At 36.3% G+C, this 24,569-nt stretch overlaps 1 protein-coding gene across 1 annotated transcript in view; it reads left to right on the top strand.

Annotated features, from left to right (window-relative positions):
* tafa3a (TAFA chemokine like family member 3a) overlaps positions 1 to 24,569 on the top strand; it is a 219,693-nt gene that overhangs the window by 184,081 nt on the left and 11,043 nt on the right. Inside the window, exon 3 of the mRNA XM_056460464.1 lies at positions 22,787 to 22,936. Within this exon, the coding sequence (XP_056316439.1) occupies positions 22,787 to 22,936 (150 nt within the window). The remainder of the gene's footprint in view (positions 1 to 22,786; positions 22,937 to 24,569) is intronic.

Genomic DNA, 24,569 nt, shown 5'->3' on the forward strand with positions numbered 1-24,569 from the left:
ATAAATCTTAAATAATTAAATAATAAAATAATTTATTAATATTGAAGAATATTTAATTAAATATTGAAGAATTTTGAATGAACATTGTATGCTTATAAAATGATCCTTATGCTGAGTATAAGCATATTTATTATTAGCAGAGTATTAGCAAAGTGTTACCCTTTTAAAATTATTATTACGTATATGGATTGTTGACACACTCTACATTGTGCTACAGTGCTATAAAAATAACACTTAAGTGCATTGAATGTCATATTGTTTATGGCCGCTGCTAGACGGTTGGTTTCTAGACAAGGGGTCACTCGTCATTGTTTTAGTGGATGCCATTTAGTTGCTAGGCAGTTTATAAAATACTTTTCTCTGTATTTAGATGTGATTTATCTCAGATTAGCATGTTGCTAGCGTCATGCTTAGCCCTTAATTAGTTGCTGCTAGCATGTTTTAGTAAGCAATGGTCTGTAGAGTATTGTGCAATCGCTATCTCTGCCTCATTAAGACTGTGTTTACATGTTGACCCAGACTATGAATATAATTCTCAACCTGTTTAAGCATTCATGTAAATACAGATTTGTTGTTTATTGTGGTATCATCTGGCATATTAGCAAAGAAAAGCACTCATTTGTTTTTAAAGAGGACCAGTGCCAATGAAAATCTCGGGTTGTGTTAAATGATAATGATGCCACCGGTGATGACTAGAGGCATCATCTGCAAAGTGGATTTATTAAGAATGTTGACTTGTGCTTAAAGGCTGTCTGGGAAATGAAATAGCCAGACTTTGAATTAGTTAAATGGAAAATTGACAAAGCGGGCGACATGGTGGCTCAGTGGTTAGCACCATCCCCTCAAAGCAAGAAGGTTACTAATTCGAATCCTGGCTGGGCTAGTTGGCATTTCTGTGTGGAGTTTGCATGTTCTCCCCGTGTTTGCATGGGTTTCCTCTGGGAGCTACGATTTCCCCTACAGTTGAAATACATGTGCTATAGGTGATTTGGCCGTAGTGTATGTATGTGAATGTGAAAGTGTATAGGTGTTTCCCAGTACTGGGTTGCAGCTTGTAAGGGCATCCGCTACGTAAAACACATGATGGAATAGTTGGTGGTTCATTCTGCTGTGAAAGCCTAAGACAAGTTGAATGAATGTATGAAAATTGACGATCATAGTATTTGTGATAAATAAAAACAGGCTCATTTTACAGTTTGGGTATACGTATACACAGTTGATAGTCATAGAATATCTTCATAAAGTTAATTTATTTGATTAATTTCATTCAAGAAGTGAAAGTTGTATAATGTATCCATTCATTCCACAAAGACTGATACAATTCAAGTGTTTATTTCTTTTTATTTTGATGATTTTGATGACAACTAATGAAAACCCCAAATTCAGTATCTCAGAAAATGAGAATATTGGTAAAAGGTTCAGTACTGAAGACACCTGGTACCACACTCCAATCAGCTGAATAACTTAAAACACCTTACTGTCCATATTGAAGGTGTAGTTTAAATTGATATGAAAATACTACAATTTAATAATAGGCATAATAATATTTGTTATTATTCTGTCCCAATCAATTGTTGCTTAGTTTAACAGATAGCGCAAGAACAGCAGAAAGTACATTGGGTAACTTTAGTGACTTTACTGATAGACAGTTAAAGTCAGAATGTTTAGCTCCCTTGAATTATTAGCCCCGTGTTTATTTTTCCCCCAATTACTGTTTAACGGAGAGAAGATTTTTTTCAACGCATTTCTAAACTTAATAGTTTTAATAACTCATTTCCATTAACCGATTTATTGTATCAAAATTATTAGCCCCTTGAAGCTATATATATATATATATATATATATATATATATATATATATATATATATATATATATATATATATATATATATATATATATATATATATATTCTATAGTCTACAGAACAAACCATCATTATGGAATAACTTGCCTAATTACCCTAACCTGCCTAGTTAACCTAATTAACCTAGTTAAGCCTTTAAATGTCAGTAAGCTATTTAGAAGTCTCTTGAAAAATATCTAGTCAAATATTATTTACTGTCATCATGCCAAAGATAAAATAAATCTGTTATTAGAAATGAGTTATTAAAACTATTATGATTAGAAAAAAAACAACTTCTTTCCGTTAAAAAGAAATTGGGGAAAAATAAACAGGGGGGCTAATAATTCAGGGGGGCTAATAATTCTGACTTCAACTGTTTATATTTACTTCTACTTTAACATGTTAAATTCAGCCAGCAGTAAATTTTACTAATGCACATTTTTTTATACAAATCTTAATATGCATATTAGGAAAATCCATTAATGAGACAATTTGAATGCAATATTAGCAAAATGATCATATCATTACCACCATCATAACAAGTAAGCCATATGTGTTTGTACAACACAATACAGGTGGTATAAAACCACAAGTGGCTATATGCAACTGCAAAACAATTATTGTGATTCAAAAATATATGTTGCCAGATCTTGTTATTTTTTTCCTATTTTTAAGAATTTATTCTTATATTCTTATAATGCAAATACATACAGTCAATGTAAAGGAGATCAAATAAAATCAAACATTATAATATAATATCAGATGACACATAAAAAAAAATCATGCGAGTATTGTAACATAATTGACATTGGGCCAACACAGTCAAAGATGACTCCCTGACTAGACAGCCAGCATAGAGTACAGTAAAAAAAGCTAGCCATTATCATTTACAGGTGTTTCTCTGTGTGTGTGTGTGTGTGTGTGTGCTTCGGTTGTGTGCTTTTCAATTTCTGTTTACCCCAGCATGAGTGTTGGACCTCTGCCCAGATTGGCTCCTGTTTTGGGAGCGTTGACTTCATATTAGCCTTCGCTAACCACAAAGGTGCTTTAGCCGCGTTTGGTTGCTGCTGTTGTTTTTCAACAGAACCTGAACGGCCATATCTTGCAGGCGAAAATCTGCTGTCAGCGCAGGGCTTCTCCACGGCTCGCTGGCTCTCGGTGTCAAGGAAAAACACAGCGTATTTGTGTCAGAGATCTGACCTGCTAAAGAACATTTGATGTGACATCTATTCATTTAGACTTTTTCGAGACCATCTCGGCCAAACACCTCTGATCAGGTAACCGTCGCGCTGTCGAGACGAGCATTTGATCTTCCATTTCTGGCCGGCTCTCCTATCGCCTCATAACAATTTCATAAGTGACTTGCTGTAAATTGCCATTGCGATGGTATGGTAATTGGGTTGCCACTCTGCTTCTCTTGCTCATTGTGGTCAGAGAAGGAAAAAAGGGAAAAAAGGCCTTTTTCTTTCTTTTGGCTGCAGTCACACTGAGTAATAAGTGTTAGGACAGACAGGCTGAAAGTGAGCTTGATCACAGAGTCGGGGGAAAAGAGTACACTCATTTCCTGCAGCGTAACCTGGAGAATGTGCTGGTAATCCGCTAGTTATAGTGAACTGCGGTCAAGAGCGGTGTTGCTGTATTGCTGTTACTGACCTCCTGTATCCTCTATAAATGTAGCTCACGTTTTTTATTGGTTGTTGAAGTTTGCAGCTTTGCTTTTTCAAAATAATAGTAATTGTTTACTAATAACAATTAGTAATTGTAATAATAATAATTATTTACTGCGGCACTTTGAATATTCGGTCTGAAATAACCTGCAAGAGTGACTTGAAAACAACATTAACACTGTTTATTTGACTGTAAACAACGTTGTACTTTGATAGTCATTGGTTGCTAATATGATTTCGCTATTTAGATATTGCAAATAATACTTTTATGAAATTATATTATTAAGGGGAAAGTCCGAATGTGCGAATATAAAACCAAATTTACCTCTATGTGTAAGTTCACATACCCTGCTGTACAGGTGCAGTTCTCTGTCAGAATGCATTTGTTCGGCTTATTGATGATTACCCAGGCCTTGTACAGTTCCATCTTCTTTCCTTGTCTTTGGCTAGGCAGAACCTCGGTTTTTAGCTCTACATAGTGTTGAATCTGGTAATCATGGAACATTATTTCTTGCACATGACCACACAGAACAACACTGTAGGCATCCAAAGACTTGTAGGCCTTCAACTTCTCTCTTGTAAAATCACTTGGAGCTTCAATGAGATTGTAAATTTGGGGCTGGATGCTTGGTCATTTCGTCTTATCCAATATCCATTGGGAGGGTGCTATCGCAAATGGACCTGTCAGATGAACGTCGCTCACTTTAACGTTAATTTTGCCGAATCACTGTGCTTATCACTGGGTGACAAGCTGTTAAATATTATATAAATAATATATATAATGTATCATCAATCTATCTTATTTCTAAGACAACAACAAACTCTGTACGGCATCGTATGTCATTTCCTCGCTTTAAACGCTAGCGCTCCAGTTTTTTCTGCCACCTCCCTGCATGTTTACAAACATGGTAATTGGTCTATAGAGTTCCCATCAATATACAGGGGCATTAGGATCCACACAGACCACTGGTTGAGACCCCTTGCTGGCCTCACTAACACCACTTTTAGTAGAAATCTAGCTTTCCTATTTAGTCTCCCATCCAGATACTGACCGGGTGGAGCCCTGCTTAGCTTCAGTGAGCTACCATGTAATTTCTGCATGTAAATTTATTTTATCTTAGCTATGATGACAGAAATATATATAAAAATATATATAAATATATATATATACATGAAATAAAGAAATATATATAAATATGTATATATATATATATATATATATATATATATATATATATATATATATATATATATATATATATATTTATATATATTTCTTTTTCAAATATTTCTTAATTGATGTTTTACAGAGCAAGGGATTTTTCATAGTATTTCCGATAATATTTTTTCTTCTGGAGAAAGTCTTATTTGTTTTATTTCAGCTAGAATAAAAGCAGTTTATATATTTTTTTAAAACCATTTTAAGGTCAACATTATTAGCCCCCTTAAGAACATTTTTTTCTGATTGTTAACAGAACAAACCACTGTTATACAGTGACTTGCCTAAATACCCTATCTTGCCTAATTAACCTAGTTAAGCCTTTAAATTGCACTTAAAGACTACTAGTGTCTTGAAATATATCTAGTCAAATATTATTCACTGTCATCATGGTAAAGATAAAATAAATCAGTTATTAGAAATGAGTTACTAATACTAGTATGCTTAGAAATGTGCTAAAAATCTTCTTTCCGTTAAACAGAAATTGGGTAAAAAAATATACAATAATAATTTAGGAGGGCTAATAATTATGACTCCAACTGTATAAAAAAATATTACATTCCATGGATACAAATATGGTACCTGAGCTTTTCATCAAATCCACAAGCACAGTGCATGTGTGCAGCGCGTGACTCTTATCTTTATTTTGGTGAAGAAATGTGTTCTGCGGATGTGCCCATGTGCTCTGGTCAGTGCACCGTTAATGAATACTTCATGATGTTATTTAACTCTCGGATGACTAAATCAATATTACCCTTCCTTCTTCATTGAGCATAGAGCAGTGATGGAGGAACAGATGGTTCTCTAAAACCATAAAGAGTCAGTCTGTCTTGGACATATCAGACTCTATACATCACACTCACACGCTCACACACACCCACTGTCCCTGCTCCATTGAACCGGTGAGGCTGATATTGTCTGTCAAGCGCCTTGGGTTGGAGAGACTACAGTATCAGGACTCTGCCGATGAATGTGTGTTTGCTTCAACAATGAACCTGCTGACTCCATGAAGGCTTTAATTAAGCTTTTTCATGTGTTCAAATCATTCAGACTCACTTAATATCTGAATGTAATTAAATTTTTTTTGAGAAGTCTGCTTTTTCAGGCTTAGTTTACATGTAATTATCTAGTGCAGTGAGATTTATACATTTTTTCTGGTCCTTTAAATATATACACACACTCTTAAAAAAAGTGATTTTACTGATTACTGCTAGTTACACAATGAACCTTTAAAGTGCCTGCATGGATCATTTAAATAAGTGAGTTATACCTGGAGACTCGCTCTTAGTGGATCATTTCAATCAATGACTCATTAACAGCAGACTCACTTTGAACAAGTCATTTAAATCAGTGAGTTGTTAACTCCAGACTCGCTCTGAATGGATCATTTGAATCAGTAAGTTGTCAGCTGCAGGTGCACACTCTCAATGGATCATTTGAATCAGAGAGTTAAGTGTAGAATCACTCTGACCAGATCATTTGAATCAGTGAGTTGTTAATTGTAGACTCACTTTAACCAGATCAGTTGAATCAGTGAGTAGTTACCTGCAAGCACGCACACTCTTAAAGGATCTTTTTAATGAGTGAGTTTTTAACTGCAGACTCACTCTGACCAGATCATTTGAATCAGTGAGTCATCAGCTGCAGACTCACTCTGGCCAGATCATTTGAATCAGTGAGTCATCAGTAGGGCCAGAAGGAATCCGCTGATGTTTTTTGCTATTTTTGCTGAGAATTTTGATAAAAATCTGCGGATATCTGCGGAATTATTTTGGGAGTATCATAACTAAAACCGTAATATATGAAATAAAAAATTATATGTTTTTAACTTTTATTTAATGTTTAAAATCCAAATCCAAATATTATTTTACAAACTGCATTGTACATGAATCAGATGAACATTTTCATATTAGTCAATAATATTACTGTAATTGATAAAAAAACAGAATAAATATAGATTTACACACATTTACTCAAGTAAATAAACAGAATCAATGATGGGCTAAAATCTGCGGAAATCTACGGAAAAATCTGCAGAAAATCTGCGGGATTCCGTGTGGGCTAGTCATCAGCTGCAGACTCACTCTGGTCAGATCATTTGAATCAGTGAGTTGTTGCCTGCAGACTCAGGGCTTTATTTTAACGGTCTAGGCGCAAAGTCTAAAGCTCATGGCACAAAAGCATTAAGGGCATGTCTGAATCCACTTTTGCTATTTTAAAGGTGGAAAAATATGCTTTGCGCCCCAGCACATGGTCTAACAGGGTTGTGCTTATTCTCTAAATGAGTTACGGGTGTGTTTTGAGCATAACATGCATTAAACCAATCAGAGTCTCATCTCTCATTCCTTTTGCGTCGCTCCATGGCGCATTTGCTATTTACATGGTGGACTTTGTAAGTAGAAAAACTGAACGCTTCACTAGCGAGAAAACAGTTACACAGACTAACTGCGATGTGAGGATAAACAACAAGCCTCCTCCATTTGGCCTCTTTACTTTCTTTTTACTTTACTCTTTATTTTACACCTTTACTTTCGCAAATAAGGAAAATGTGAAATTTTACTGAGGACATCTCTCAGCCTACATATTTAATTTCGTTTGTTAAGAGCAAAGATTTGTTTTAAAACTATTTCTAAAAAATACAGTTCTAATTTCTAGCAAATGAATAAAGATCAATAATAACAAAACGTTATATCCAAACACACGTCCTATTCTGATGCCCCATATGGTGATTTATATGTCTCCAAAACCTGACAGGTGGACAAATTTAAACTTACTTTTAATAAAACAAATGTAAATATCATATAATAAATAATACGTTTATGATCACCAGTGATCTAGCGGCTGCAGATTGCTGAATAACGCACAGTTCGCTAACGAACTACAAATCCGCCATCATATGGACTACAAGATCCAGTCATGCACCACACATACACCGGTTTCTGATCCTGACTTATTGCAAACACACAGCCGGAGGATTGTCAAAGACTGATTACATGGACTATTTATACAGATTTATATTCAGACACACACACATCAGTGCTGAGTCTTGTTTATCTGTCAGATAAACAAGAACACTACGACCCATTTTCTGTGTCTTGTCCTTTTGTGTTTGATCTCTGCTTTTTTTCTCGTTTTGATACCTTGCCGCCTGTACTGACCGTTTACCTGTTTATTGACCATGACTTTGGATTTGCCTGCATACATCTGTTTGCTCCTGATTGTGACCGCTGCTTGCCTGAACATTCTGTTTAATAAACCTGCATTTGGATCCGCACCTCCCTTGTCAGCATCCCATTCACATTACGAATACTAATAATAATAATAACATTATATAAATGCATTTTGTCATGTATGAACTGAAAAAAAGGCATGAAGGTAGTGGTTTTTATATTTACGTTGAAAATAATAATTTTTGTAACATTAAATCCTTAATTTTTTCATATGTAAAGATATTTTTGTATAGTTGTACATCCTGTGTGTAATAAGCAATGTCTAAGCGTTTGGACCCATACAGGACTTTAGACCAGCTTTCAGTTGGTCAATGGCGCGGTCTATTTCAGTTCTTCAAAATAGCAACATGTTAACAATGGGCATTAACACACCTCTATTTTAGACCAGCACGCTCATGAGTCCACAAAGTTGGGCAAATAGAATTGCTATTTAAACAACATAGTGCAAAACGTGAAAAGTAGGGTTGCGCTGGTCAGAAAATAGCAACAAATTGCACGTCTTGCGCCTTGTTGCTCTGTGTGTATTATAGGGCCCTCATTCAGCCCAGATCATTTGAATGAGTGAGTTCTTATCTGCAGGCATGCACAGTCTTAATGGATTTTTTGAATCAGTGAGTCATTATCTGCAGAGTCACTCTGACTGGATCATATGAATCAGAGTGTTGTCAACTGCAGACTTGCACTGACTGGAGTCTTTAAATGCAGACTCCCTCTCATTCCTCCCCCCCAGATCATTCGAGTCATTGATTTTTTGACTCAAGGCAGGTCTAACTAGTTCATGAATTAATTATTCAATGTGACTTGTGAACCAATTTTCCAGGTTAACTGAAAAAACTCTGAAAAAATATATTTATTAAATGGATCGCAAATTGTGCAGTAGCTTGTTTAGCTACTGTATGTAGTAAAAGTAAAATACACTGTCAGCGCCAATAGCCTAGTTGTTAAGTGCGCCGAAATATAGCACTATGGTGGTTTGATTCCTGGCTCGAGGTCCTTTGCCAACCCTTCCCCTCTCTCTGCTCCCAATACTTTACTGTCTGCAACCTCTACTGTCCTTTCTAAATAAAGGTTAAAAAACTAAAAAAAACAAAGTAGATACACAAATGAAGTACATATGCTTAAATAATGTACTTGCATACAAAAATATTTACTTTTCATCACTGCACAGGCAGCCAATGAATAGCATAAAAAGGCTTTATGCAAGTTTGTTGCAAACATACTATATGTAGGTTAGTGCATTTAAAAATATAGCTCACATAAAACTCTTGCAAAACTATAGTTCATCTCAAAACGTCATAATTTACCTTCGCTTCACTCGTCACAAACATGTTTGAGTTATTTTCTTTTGTTGAGCACATAAGAAGAGTTTTTGGAAAATGTTAAAAATCTGTAACCATTGCAGACCCCCTAGTTTTTAGCATTTACGCGATCTCTGAATTCAACGCAAAATCAACAAAAAGTCGCAAATTTTTGCAATCCTGCAAAATTCCTAATTAAACACAAAATAATCGCAAAAATGTAAATAATCTCATAAAGCATCCAATTCAAAACCATATAATCAAATTACATTTATTTCAGTTTGCAATTTATGGTTTTACATGACTTATAGACGTTGCATACGCAGCGCATATGATGTATTTGAGTGTCTCTTAAAAAATATTGTCTCAGCAGCTACCTCCATAGGTTTTTTCACAAATCATTACATGGAATGGAATGGGAGACGGGGGGAGTTTTCAGCTTGTGCAGTAAGCAGACGCAGATGACGCGTTAGCAATTTACATGTGAAGTCAAAGCAAAGATGAGGAGATATAGACATCTTGTGGCGCGAATTGGGCGTTTTGTGCGTTTGACTCTATTCAGACTGCAAAATAAAGTTGGAGCAAAGGGTGGTTCAAGGGTGACGGCCGCTGGACGTGACCGAATTGAAGGAAATTTTTTGTGTATTACATGTATGTCTGTATTATACATGTATTATAATGAGTGTCAAATCGATAAATGGTTTCGTTTAACTCTTTCCCTGCAGTTACCGAGAGAAAACGCTTCCCTGCCATTGACGAGTTTCACGGCAATCCGTGTTTTAGATGTATTAGGGTAGGGGAAGCAAGTCCTATGTGTGACAGGATGTCAGATGCTCCTGGGAGTAAAATCTGAGAGAAAGTAAGATTGTGGATATTATACGAGTTATACAACCTTTCTTTGGCTTAATCCCTAGCGTTTTAGGTCTGTTTTAGATCTTGTCTTGACAAGAGACCAAATTAAAAAAGCTTTATTTTTATGATTTGTGTCATCATTTCAGATTTCACACCTAACATAGTAGGCTACCCATACCCATATATATATATATATATATATATATATATATATATATATATATATATATATATATATATATAATTTTTTTTTTTTTTTTTTTTTTTTTATTGCAAAATTGTCTGCAAATTTCTGGGAATTTTTCATCGCAATCACAAAAAATTTCATTAAAAACTAGGGGATCAGCCATTGACTTCCATAGGATTTGTTTTTCCAATTATGAATGTTATGAATGTTAATAGTTACTGTTTCTCAACACTCTTCAAAATATCTTCTTTTGAGGAAAAAAATTGGTTTTAAACCGTGGCGGCTCAGTGGTTAGCACTATCACCTCACAACAAGAAAGTCACTGGTTTAAGCCCCGGCTAGGCCAGTTGTCATTTCTGTGTGGAGTTTGCATGTTCTCCCCATGTGCATGTGAGTTTCCTCCAGGTTCTCCGGTTTTCCCCCACAGACATGCGCTATAGGTAAATTGGATGATCTAAATTGGCCGGAGTGTATGAGTGTGTGTGTGAATTCGAGAGTATATGTGTGTTTCCCAGTACTGGTTTGCGGCTGGAAGGGCATCCGCTGCTTAAAACATATACAGGAATAGTTGGCGGTTCATTCTGCTGTTGCGACCTCTGATAAATGATGGACTAAGCCAAAGGAAAATTAATGAATGGTTTGGAATCACTTCTAGCTGTAATGAGGAAGTAAATTGTCATATTTAGGTGAACTAACCCTTTAAACGTTGACTCGTTTCAGGCAGTTCAGAATCGATTCTTTCTTTTGTCAGGCAATAACAGCTTTTATTGTGCACTTTGATCCTACACCCTACCGTATATGAAAAATACACCCAAAAAAGGATAATAGATGCACTTTTACTAGCATTGACGCTATCTATCACACAAAAGGTGCTTTAAAAGTGGAAAAAGATTCAAATGTTTACCCAAAAATGGTTCTTTTAAGAAACACTCAATGGGATAGAGCAAAAATAAAAGGCTGTTCGATGGCATTGCTGTGAAAACACCCCTGTTTTTAAGAGTGTGGAGTGATATGGACTCAAATGTGCTCTGCAGAGGTTTATTTTTGCTCTTGGTTAAACAGAAACTGTCGCTGTAGATATTAGCTTTGAGGCCGCTAACAGAGCTTTGCGTTTGAAACATGTGAGAGGAGTTAGCAGATATGAAGAGGCTTTGTTATTGTTCATGGGTAATTGTTGCCTGTCACATGAAACGAAAGCAGATTGTACTTTTAAGGGCGCCCTCTTTACGCTTTTGTTTAGCGTGGCAACATAATAGCTGTTTTGACGTGTCCTCGGCTAATGACGGTTTAATCATTTGTTTACTATGTTTGTCTGAGATATATGCCACTGTTTAGTCAGCCTTTGCTTTAGCGGTTAAGCACCTCATCCTCTTGTATTTTCATCCAGCGTCTCCATCACAATGTTTCTAGGTGGAAAAAACAACCTTTGAATAGCAATTTTGTGAACACAAAGTCTGTCATCTCTCTCTCTTGCAGCAAAGCAGAGGCTGGCTGTGTTATGCTAATTCGATAGCAGCTTAGCAGGGACATTTTATATGTTTTCTTTCCCTTTTTTGTTATTCGTCAATATGTTCGCCGACTATTTGTGGGGAAAAAGAGCCACTCAGATCCAAAAACCCATCAGTGACAGACTGAAAAAGCACAGAAGTAAGGCATAAGGGGAAAAACTGCCTGCTTAATGCTCATACTTGCAACTGAGGCGCTGCAATCTGTTCTGTTTTATTTTTAAAATGGCCTTTACCCTTGTGGAGAATGTCACACATCCCAATGTTAGATGATTTTACCCTTCAACTCGCATTAATGAGAGACTGCATGGAGACTCTTAGATCCTAACCACATCTGACAAGTGCCAGCAACATTTGCAAATCCTGTGAAATAACCATATGTTTGTCATTGCTTGAAAGACTTTTTGGGACTGTTTTTTTTAGCTTTATTGTGATTGGAAAGGTATTGGTTGTTTCAAAACAGATGAATACGGATATCTTATGCATACTTGTGATTGGTAAATTACACCATTTAAAATTGACACAATTTTCATGTACTGTAAATCATAAAAAAGTAGGGATGATTATATTTCTTAAATGGATAGCTGATAAACAACTGACAGTGTCAGAATGGCATATTATGAAGTAATTTTTAATCTTATGTCACTGAAATCTATTACCCACTGGTCAAGGGGGAAAATGGCTACTTTTTTTCAGACTTGGACCCTTTCCATAAGTATGTAATACCAAAGTCCCTTTAAGACAAGTCATTTCACTCGGTGGCCATCTTAGAAACACCTCTTAGGCAGTATGCTCTGTCTGAATAGGGAAACATCAAATTCTCTAAAATGGTTTGCCAAGCTTATGATTACATTACATATTTAGAATCACTAATAAAATTAAACAACATCTGTCTCATAAGTTTCATTTCTAGATGTCTGAATGTACTAAATGTTCGCTAATGCGCATACTCACAAAAGGAACAAGATCACGACACTAACCTCATTTATGGCCATTCTGCATATTATCATTCTCTGAAAAATGCTTCGTCATATCGCGCTGGTCATGAGAACTAATTCATAACTTGGTCTTGATGGTAAATTTTTTTCCAGAAATGGCAGTGCCTTTGTTTACAAGTTTGTGGACGTTTGAGTAGTTGCTGTTATGTGATGTGCGTTTGACAGGATGGACTGTACCTTTCATACAGATTGGTTCGTTTCATACAGATTACAAAACCGAAAAAAACTTTTGTTTTCAAGTGCACTTTCAAGTGGTTCATTAAAAAGCACAGATTCAAGCTTTATGTGGATATATTTCTTATGTTCAATTCAATTCACATTGAGGATTATAGTATATTGAAACAGTGTCAGACTCCAAACACTGAAGGGCAAATCCATCGATGCACAGCTCTACAGATCCCGAACCATGCAAGCCAGTGGCGACAGCGGTGAGGAAAAAACGTCACCAATTGGCGAAAATGAAGAATTAAAAATCCTATGGCCAAAGTCTTGTGCAGAGCTGCAGTCTAGGCGCTGGAGAAGCTGGATGTCAGTGAGACTCATCTGTCCCCGGAGCATCACAGGAATCAGTCTCATGCTCTCCACTCCTCCATGACCACCACAGTAGCTACTCAGCATACGGCCTGGTCCAGGACTATGGAAACCTTGGGATCATCTCGTCGCTGGTCTTGGATCGAGTCAGTGGCGCTGAGTTGTCTGAAGGCCTCGGGATGAGTATCCCCAGGTGGAAATAGAGAATAAAGAAAATAATTAGAGTAGCTGCTGTTCATAGTGTATATAAACGAGATGCAAAAACCTGTGTGGAGCACGTTCATGCATCATATCGCTAAGTAATGCACTGAGTGTATGCTTTGCTAATCTAGTTTTGAACTACGAGAGTGTGTCTGAGCCTCTGACATTATCAGGAAGGCCATTCCAGAGTTGAGGTGTCATAAAGGAGAAGGCTCGACCTCCTTTACCGACTTTGCTATTCTAGGTACTACTAGTAGCCCTGAGTTTTGAGATCTTAAAGAGCGAGTTGGATTGTAGTGAGACAGAAGGTTGGTTAGATAAACAGGGGCTAGATTATTTAAAGCTTTAAATGTAAGAAGCAATATTTTAAAATAAATACGAAACTTAACAGGCAGCCAGTGTAAGAAGGATAAAATTGCATTTATTTATTCTTTTTTAAAAAAACTTTCAGATATTTATTTAATTTTTTGGATTACTTACTGTTTTTTTTTCTTTGTTCTTTTTGAGCTGTGGTTTACGTTGTGATATTAAGAACTTTACTAATTGTGATCTGTGATGGTGTTTCTATTATTTGATTTTATTAAAATAAAGGCATTAGGCTATTAGAGGCTATTAGCAGAAAAAAAATGAATGAATGAATGAATGAATGAATGAATGAATGAATGAATGAATGAATGAATGAATGAATGAATGAATGAATGAATGAAAATTAATATTACCACTCAAATGTAAGATTTTGATTATTTAATTTTTTAGGGCTTCTCATCTTTAAAGTACTTGCTAGTAGACTAGTAGTCATTCATTAATCACACATTTATTATACATTGAATTAGCTTTATGTAGGGAAAATACAGGGAGAACAGTTTCAGGGTAATGTAGTAATGTAAGAAAAATACTACCATAATGACAATACATACATTATATAAAATATACAGTTGAAATCAACATTATTGGCCCTCCTGTGATTTTTTTTATTTAATTTTTTTTTTCAAATTTTTCCCAAATGATGTTTAACAGAGCAAGGCATTTTTCACAGTATTACCTATAATATTTTTTCTTCTGGAGAAAGTCTTCTTTGTTTTATTTCGGCTAGAATAAAAGCAGTTTTCAAATTTTTAAACCATTTTAAGGTCAATATTATTAGACCTCTCAAGCAATATATTTTTGATTGTCTACAGAACAAACTACTGTTATACAATGACTCGCCTAATTAACCTAATTAACGTAGTCAAGTCTTTAAATGTCACTTTAAGCTGAATTCTATATCTTGAAAAATATCTAGTAAAATATTATTTACTTTCATCGTGGCAAAGATAAAATAAATCAGTTATTAAAAATGAGTTATTAAAACTATTATGTTTATTAATGTGTTCTTCTCTCTGTTAAACAGAAATTGGGGAAAAATATTCAGGGGGGCTAATAATTCAGGAGGGCTAATAATTCTGACTTCAACTGTACATTAAATATAACTTATCCTTATTTATTCTGCCTTTAATCACAAGTCATAAAACACAAATTAATTTGGACACATTTATCATCCATATAGTTGTTCTGTTCCTCTTGGTCTTTACTGAGATAACGGAGCCTGTCAATGTGGGATCAATGGATTTGATTGTGGTGTAGAAAGCAGTGTCTAAGAGTCCTATTATTGTTAACGGGCCGACCGCTCTGCTCCCTCTGCTGAGGCAGACGTTCCTGCACTCCAGCAGACGACCAGCCTGCACACCTTAAGTGAAACGTATTGATCGCAGCCATCGTGAGTGCATGGAAATTTTGCACATATGCCCAGAGACAGATATAATGCCCTCATATGAGTGAGGAACCAATATTGATTTTTTTTCACGGCCGATTGTGATTGCAGATTTTGTTTTTATACGGAGATTTTATTTTTCCTGTTTTTGTTTGTTTGTTTCATTTATTTTTTGTATTAGTTTTCAACATTTATTTTTAAATGTAAAAAAATATGTCAAAACGTTCTGATGAATAATTTTACTTTACCTTTGTGAATTTATGCTAAATAAAAAAAACATCTGTTCAAAACAAAACCATTAGATAGGCTGAATAAAATTGCAAATTCACCTAAATGGGTTCATCATCAAGATACTTTAATCATTGTGGTCTTGAAAAGTCTTAAAGGTCTTAAATAAATAAAAAGTAGGCCTTAAATAGTCTTAAATTGGCCAACTGGCCAACACCTATGTACTTATCAGCAATCCATCTCAATAAAACTTTTAACATAAGTTTTTTTTTATTATTATTACCTCTATTTACCAATATGGATTAATTGTTTTCCTTACAATAACATTTGTTTAAAAGTTCTATTTAGGTTGAGCTACCGGGTGAGAACACTGACCTTAACAGACAGTTGTGCATACATTTGTCCATTTAGTTGTTTTATTATTTTAAAGTAAAAGTGTGTGTATACAACTAGAGTTTGTTTGTTTTTATACATTATATAAATCATGTTGCTAAGAAATACTAAATTAGAACTAAATTAGATTTTTTTGATGGCAAAGTAAAAATATTTTTCTCTGGGCCAACCAGGCTGTTAGAAATAAAACCCTTAGTATTTAGTTCTGTATAAATTTGATTTGTAATAGTCTTAAAAGTCTTCAGTTTGACTTAGTGAAGAAACCTGTAGAAACCCTGTTTACAACAATTCCAATTATACTGAAAAAACCTATGTATAGTAAATTAAGAATAGCTGTTTAATAATTATCCTACTTAACATATTGTAATGAGTCAGGGTACAACTAGAGTTGAGGATCCAATTGCAGTTTATTATGTCATGCAGGCAAACGGTCAAAACAGGGACAGACTGGAGCATGCAGGTAAAAGGGTAGTCAGAGTAAAGGCAAATGGTCGGGATGGCTGATGTGAAACAGATGTTTCGACACAGTGTCGAGATCCCTAAGCACAAGTGCTTTGCAACACTGCACCGAAGCATGATCCGAAACACCCAGGTAACGTGATTGAGGTGATTTGAATCACCCAGGTCACATGACTAAAGTGTTTCAAAACACCAGGTCATGTGACTTAAGCGATTCAAAGCATCGGTCAGTTCAGAAGCACTTCGAGACCTGGCGAATCTGCATTTGACTGACAGGGTCGGAAAAAAACCTCATCTAGTCTCATGTAGACTAGTAGACCATACGACTGCACAGAGTAACGGTGCTGCAAATGGCCTGAGTTTGAATTCCGAGTTGCACATATACTCTGAAATTATGACTTGATGTATTTTAATAATGTTACTTTTTAATGACCAAAACAAGACATATTTATTCACAAAGTGTTCATTCAGATGTCAGACAACTAGTAAAACAAAACACATTACAAGAACAGAGCATTTAAAAACTAACATCTATACCTGCATCACCCTGGGATCAAACCCATTATCTCAGCATGCTAGTCAGGAACTCACCGCTTCACTAAACCACTTGAAACCTCAATTTGCTAAACCGTTTCTTTGCTGAACTATTCCAGAGCAATACATAAAAAAATGCTAGATGTCACTGTAGAGACAGGTTTCGAAACGTTTCAAAGCTTCAGCACAATAGCTTCGACTGTTTCAATGTTTTATGAAGCCTCGTTTTGCCCATCACTAGCGAATGGTCAGGACAGGCAGCAAAACAACATTAAACAAAAACAAAGCAAAGGTCAAAAAACCATGGAAGGCAGGACAAGGAAATGCTAGAAATGCTTACCTACAGTTTACAAAACTCAGCAAAGACGTGTGTGTGGGCGCTGTGTTTATAGTGTGGGCAATCAGTTCTCACAAGCTTCAACTGTGTGTTTGCAATCAAGTGGGATCTGGGCCAGGTGTGTGAGTGCAGAGAAGGATGGGATTTGTAGTCCATTTTAGTATCAGAATTGTAGTCTGGGTGATGTTTTCATGACACATATAACCTGATTTCTAACTTTTTGAAACATTTAAAACTCCAAGCAATTGCCTAAACATTATCTATAAAGAAAATTCTGCCCAGACACAAAAGTCTTCTCCATACAATCATTTCATTAAATGTTGAATACTTTAAAGAATTGGGAAAGTAAGGAAAGTCAGCTCAATTAATGCAGAATTCACACCGTACTACAAAACACTTTAAAGAATAAAATCATTGCACTGCAGACTTCCATATAAAAGTCCAGGATAAATATTAGCCATATTAAAAAGCTGAAAAAAAAAAAGTCCGGTAGCCAGTCACACATTGGAAAAACCGGCATCTTCGATTTCTATTCGGTTGATCTGTGCATCACTACCCCTTAGAAAAAGTCTCACATCAGTCGAGTCTACAGAGCCAAGAAGTAGCTGTTTAATTCTCTTTGTTGGTCCTCGGGCACCTTGCTAAACACTGGCCACTTAATCTTCAGAGGAGCCGATTGCACACGTACACACACACTCTGCCTATAGATTTGGTTGGTTTGTTTATGACCTTGGCGGAAGGGTTATGGTTTAATCAGTAGATTGCACTGTTTCTCCAGGCCCTGCCAACCTTTTCCTGCGGTGTAATGAAGGCAGCAATCCTGAGAGAGGCTTTCCTGCAGCAGGTTGAGGGCTGATCTTGGATCAGGTGCTCCTGTGTCGGTGCTGATCTCTGTGGTTGTGCCAAAAACATTTCGTTCCAGGAACATGACACTTTCTTTGTTTTGTGAATTTGATTCGATTTCAGTGTGACCTCGAGTAAAGGAACAAATTTTGAGCAGTGCCAAACATAGAAACTGTTCATTTTCCTTGCCAAATTTAAAAGCTTTTGAGTTTTCACAGAAGCTCTTGAGCACAGTGATAATATCATCTACATTTATTCATTTGGCAGATGCTTTTAACTTACGGTTTATTCAAAATACATAAATATGAGTGTTCCTAAGGAACTGAAGCTGTGACATTGGTGTTATTAGAGAGTGTCATTCCCTACCACATGATGTTGGAGAAAATGTTGTTTTAAAAAAATAAAGTAAACAAGTTACATTATTTAGTCATTTTTAAATTATATAAAATTTTATAAAATTATATATTTTATATTATATAAAAAGATTTTTTGTCCCAATATTTGAAATAATTTATTATTTTATTCTATTTATTTATTTATTTATTTATTTATTTATTCAGTCATTTTCTTTTTGGCTTAGTCCCTTTATTAATCAGGGGTCTCCACAGCACACCCCGAACCAGTGACCTTCTTGCTGTGAGGTGACAATACTACCTACTGCGCCACTATGTTGCCCTATTTATTTATTTATTTATTTATTTATTTATTTATTTATTTATTTATTTATTTATTTATTTATTTATTTATTTATTTATTTATTTATTTATTTATTTATTTATTTATTATCATTATTATTATTATTTTTATTCATTCATTCATTCATTCATTTTCTTTTCGGCTTAGTCCCTTTATTAATTAGGGGTCGCCACAGCGGAATGAACCGCCAACTTATCCAGCATTTATTTTATGCAGCGGATGCCCTTCCAGCTGCAACCCACCACTGGGAAACACATACACACTTATTCACATACACACATACATTACGGACAATTTAGCCTACCCAATTCACCTGTACCACATGTCTTTTGACTGTGGGGGAAATCGGAGCACCCGGAGAAAACCCACGCCAATGCAGGGAGAACATGCAAACTCCACACAGAAACGCCAACTGACCCAGCCGAGGCTCGAACCAGTGACCTTCTTGCTGTGAGGCGACAGCACTATCTACTGCGCCACTGCGTCACCTATTATTATTATTATTATTATTATTATTATTATTATTATTATTATTATTATTATTATTATTATTATTATTATTATTATTATTATTATTATTTGTTCCGGGCGACGCGAAACTCCGAATGCTCCAGTGCTCCGGTTTCCCCCTCAGTAGAAAAAACAATATCTTTTAATAGGCAATAACAATCCAGTAGTTTAGTGGTATTTGGTACTTAAAGTTTTACTCTTTGTTATAATTTATTTTCATTTTTCTATTTAATAAAAACATTTTAAGAAGAGTTAGTTAGCCTTAAAAGGAACATAATTTTTGTTAGAAACTGAGAAACAGGAAACAATTTTATCAGAGGATGATATTAAACATTTTAGCAGTGAGATATTACATTTTAGTACTGCTTCATGGCTACAGCGGCTCACAGGTATCACACACAAGATTCACCGTATTCAGTTCAAAACAGCCAAAGTTGTAGTGCTTCCATTAGTGTTTGTACATTTATAAAAAACAATGTGTTCTGTGACTTTAGAGCTTGTATGGATCAGACAGTGTACAACACTGATGTTGACCAGAGGCAGATTGTGAAGGCAGTGAGTGTAGAATGACATCTTGACAGCTGTCAGTTCACCAGAAAAACCTAGGACTAGAGGATTCTGAATATACCATGACAATAAAGTGATGTAGATTTAATTTGGCATGTTTTAACTTGAACAAATAAAAAACATTTTTTACATCACACTACTAGTTAAGCATTTATTTAACTCATATACTGTTGAAAAAAAGAGTAAAACTGCTCTTTTAATATGATTATATATTTTGTATTCTTGTCATTTAACAGTAAACATGTACATTTAGTATTTTGTTAATTTAGCAGTACATTTGAATTTACATTTGTTGTTTCATACAGCTTTGAGTTTGATTTATAAATGTATAACATTTCTGAAATGATTAACATATAAATATAAACTCACCGGCCACTTTATTAGCTACATCTGTCCAACTGCCCTTTAACGCACATTTCTAATCAGTCACTCACATGGCAGCAACTCAATGTATTTATGCATGTATACATTGTCAAGACGATCTGCTGCAGTTTAAACCAAGCATCAGAATAGGAAAGAAATGTGATTTAAGTGACTTTGAACGTGGCATGGTTGTTGGTGCTGGTCTGAGTATTCAGAAACTGCTGATCTACTGGAATTTTCAAGCACAACCATCTCTAGGGTTTACAGAGAATGGTCTGAAAAAGAGAAATATCCAGTGAGCAGCAGTTCTGTGGGTGCAAATGCCTTGTTGATGCCAGAGGTCAGAGTAGAATGGCCAGACTGGTTGGAGCTAATAGAAAGGCAACAGTAACTCAAATAACCTCTCGTTACAACTGAGGTATGCAGAAGAGCATCTCTGATGCACAACACGCCAAACCTTGAGGCAGATGGGCTACAGCAGCAGAAGACCACACCGGGTGCCACTCCTGTAAGCTAAAAACAGGAAACTGAGGCTACAATTCACACAGGTTCACTAAAAATGGACAATAAAAGATTGGAAAAACATTGCCTGATCGCAGTCTCGATTTCTGTTGCGACATTCGGATGGTAGGGTCAGAATTTGGCATCAACAACATGAAAGCATGCATCCATCCTGCCTTGTAACAACAGCTCAGGCTGGTGGTGATGTAATGGTGTAAGGGATTTTTTCTTGGCACACTTTTCGCCCATTAGTACCAACTGAGCATCGTGTCAATGCCACAGCCTACCTGAGTATTGCTGCTGACCATGTCCATCCCTTTATGACCACAGTGTACCCATCTTCTGATGGCTACTTCCAGTAGGCTAACGCGTCATGTCATAAAGCAAGAATCATCTCAGACTGGTTTCTTGAATATGACAATGACTTCACCGTACTCAAATGGCCTCCACAGTCACCAGAGCTCACTCCAATAGAGCACCTTTGGGATGTGGTGGAACGAGAGATTCACGTCATGGATGTGCAGCCAACAAACCTGCAGCAACTGTGTGATGCTATCATGTCAATATGGACCAAAATCTCTAAGGAATATTTTTCCAGTTGCTTGTTGAATGTATGCCACGAAGGATTAAGGCAGTTCTGAAAGCAAAAGGGGGTCCAACCCAGAACTAGTTAGGTGTACCTAATAAAGTGGCCGGTGAGTGTATACCAGTATATAGATTAAAATGTCATAGCCTGTTTTAATTAGACTTTTTAATGTTCAAACCATGTTTAGTATCACTCTCAACTCATAAACCTCTACCCTTGTGGAGTAAAACAGTACAGTTGTTTATTCTTATAGATTTTCAAAAGGACTGTGGTTTAATGGCTCCCTTTTTAATAAATTTCAATGTTATTGTATGTTTTCATATAATCATTTATATATATATATATATATATATATATATATATATATATATATATATATATATATATATATATATATATATATATATATATATATATATATATATATATATATATAAATAAACTCCCAGTAAATGGACGCAAATATTGTTATAGCATCTTCTACATTGCATTACAGCCCACATTATTGAAAATTCTTCTAAAACTGCAGCTAGTGGAGCAACCCAGCTCAGTTTGTTTTTCTTATAGATTTTTACGAGCGCTGTGTGGTTGGAAGGTACACAAATAAAGGCGCTAATGCACATTGAATGAGTCAAAGCAATCATTTTCTATAAGCTGTTGGAACAAACTCCACTGAATATTCAATTTGCATCTGCTTCAAACTTTTTCCAAATTAACTTTGGCCCTGCAGTGTGTTCGGCTTGAGAGATAATCACACAAAAGAGGCTTCAGCCCTTCAACCCGCCAGCGTTTGCATCGCTAAATCTCTGTTTTTCTTTTCCAAGCCTATACGATTGGCCTGCCGCTCCACAGACCCTTTTGTGCGCACGTTAAAGGCTCTTTATTGATTGCAGGCAAAATGTTTTTAATGTTGTTGATGAGATTTTGAGATTGGCCGGCTAATGGGAAAATGGAGGCCCCTTTTTCAATCAATTTTTAACTCAAGTCTTAAATTGAAAATCTTTAGCAATGCAATTAGGGCTGATTTGAAAGGTACACTAAAACTTTCAAAATGTTTTTATACTCTTTTCTTTTTTTCAGCTCCTCAATTTAGAGCTTTAAAATGATGATGTGTGAATGCGCACTTTTATATGCTAAGTAGCGTTCCTCTTTCAGCAGTAGATAAAGGATGAACAAAACAAAACTGAGAACAGATAAATAAAGCGCCTGAAAGGACCTCAGAAGGTGTGTGATTGTCAATTAACTGTTTTACTTGTAAATGACTAAAGTGAATCGTAAAAGCAACCGTTGATCACATGTAAGATTTTCTGACCTGAGACGAATCACACTGCTTGCATTAGCATTAATTAGATTGTACACTGCCTTCACCAACATATTCATTTCCATAGCAGCAGCAGCAGCAGAATATGCATTAGTGCCTCGCGGTTTTCTTTTGAAACAGCTGGTTGATTTTAATAGACTCAATGTCCTTGTTGTTTTTCCTCAGTGCACGTCAAAGCGGGAACCTGTGAGGTCATTGCTGCCCACCGCTGCTGTAACAAGAACAAAATCGAGGAGCGCTCCCAAACTGTCAAGTGCTCCTGCTTCCCTGGGCAAGTGGCTGGAACAACAAGAGCTGCTCCATCCTGTGTGGACGGTAAGACTGCTGGAGTTTGTTTGGGTGAGAGTGGGTTTGTGTTTGTGTGTGTGTGTGTGTGTGTGTGTGTGTGTGTGTGTGTGTGTGTGTGTGTGTGTGTGTGTGTGTGTGTGTGTGGTTTTAATCTATCCATCCAAACCAACCAACCCTTTTAATCATCCATCCACCCGTTTCATCCATTCACCCAACCTTTTGATCCATCCATCCATCCATCCATCCATCCATCCATCCATCCATCCAAACCTTCTTTCCATCCATCCAACCAACCCTTCTATTCATGCATCCATCCAACCATCCATCCATCGATCCAACCAACCAACCTTTCCATCCATCCATCCAACCAACATTTTTTATCATCCATCTATCCATCCATCCATCCATCCATCCATCCATCCATCCAACCTTTTTTATCATCATTCCATCCAACCAACCAACCAACGAACCAACCAACCAACCCTTCTATCCATCCCTCCATCATCCATCCATTCATCCATCCATCCATCCATCCATCCATCCAACCTTTTTTATCATCATTCCATTCATCCATCCAACCAACCAACCAACCAACCAACCAACCAACCAACCAACCAACCAACCAACCAACTTTTCCATCCATCCATCCATCCATCCATGCATCCATCCATCCAACCAACCCTCCTATCTATCCAACCAACCCTTCTATCCATCCATCCATCCATCCATCCATCCATCCATCCATCCATCCATCCATCCATCCATCCATCCTTCCATTTAACACTTCCATGCAACCATACATCCACTCATCCATCCATCCATCCAACCAACCAACCAACCAACCCTGCTGTCCATCCATCCATTCATCCATCCATCCATCCATCCATCCAACCCAGATTTTTCCATCCAGATTTTTGGCAAAAAAAACCTCACCCCTTTAGGTTAAATTAGAGTACACAGATGAGTGAATTTATTAAGTCATGTGACTGTTTTCAAAAAAGACTGTTATCTATGCTATTTTTATGAAGATCAGGGTGGCTAATTTCATGTTATGTGTGGAAATAAACATGCTAGTAATTAAAAAATATAATTACTTTAAAGGGATAGTTCATCCAGAGATTCTGTCATCATTTACTCAACTTCTGGTAGTCATACACTTGAGTACGAATAAATGTTAATTGCAACTGGTTTCCAGCATTCTTCAAAAAATCTTCAAAATGGGTTCAGAAAAAGAAAAGTGGAAAAAAAAGAAACTCATAAATCTATCTACAGGGAGTTTACAATCCCTTGAGGCTGAGTAAATAGTGAGCAAATGTAATTTTTGGTGAACTATCCCTTTAATTAAACCATCTACTTGCGCTCGTCTGTCTGTCGTTAAGGTCTAGCCGCTCCTCTTTATCTCAGTCTCGTCTCTGTGGGCTGTCAGTTCAGAGTCAGGGTCCATTTGAGTGTGACACCGTCATCCTGCTGTTCGCTCGAGTGCAGCGTGGGCTGCTTGTCTAATAACATGTCAACGGCCCCCTCACTGGACAGGTCAATCGATCTTGATCTTCTTTTCTGCCCTCTAATGCATCTGACAGGTGCTGCCACCCCCTGCCGCGCCACGAGACCACAGCACATGATTCTGCCTGCTGGATGACGACAAAACACACAACATTTA

The sequence above is a fragment of the Danio aesculapii genome, chromosome 6 (genome assembly GCF_903798145.1).
Source record: "Danio aesculapii chromosome 6, fDanAes4.1, whole genome shotgun sequence".
NCBI classification, from domain to species: Eukaryota; Metazoa; Chordata; class Actinopteri; order Cypriniformes; family Danionidae; genus Danio; species Danio aesculapii.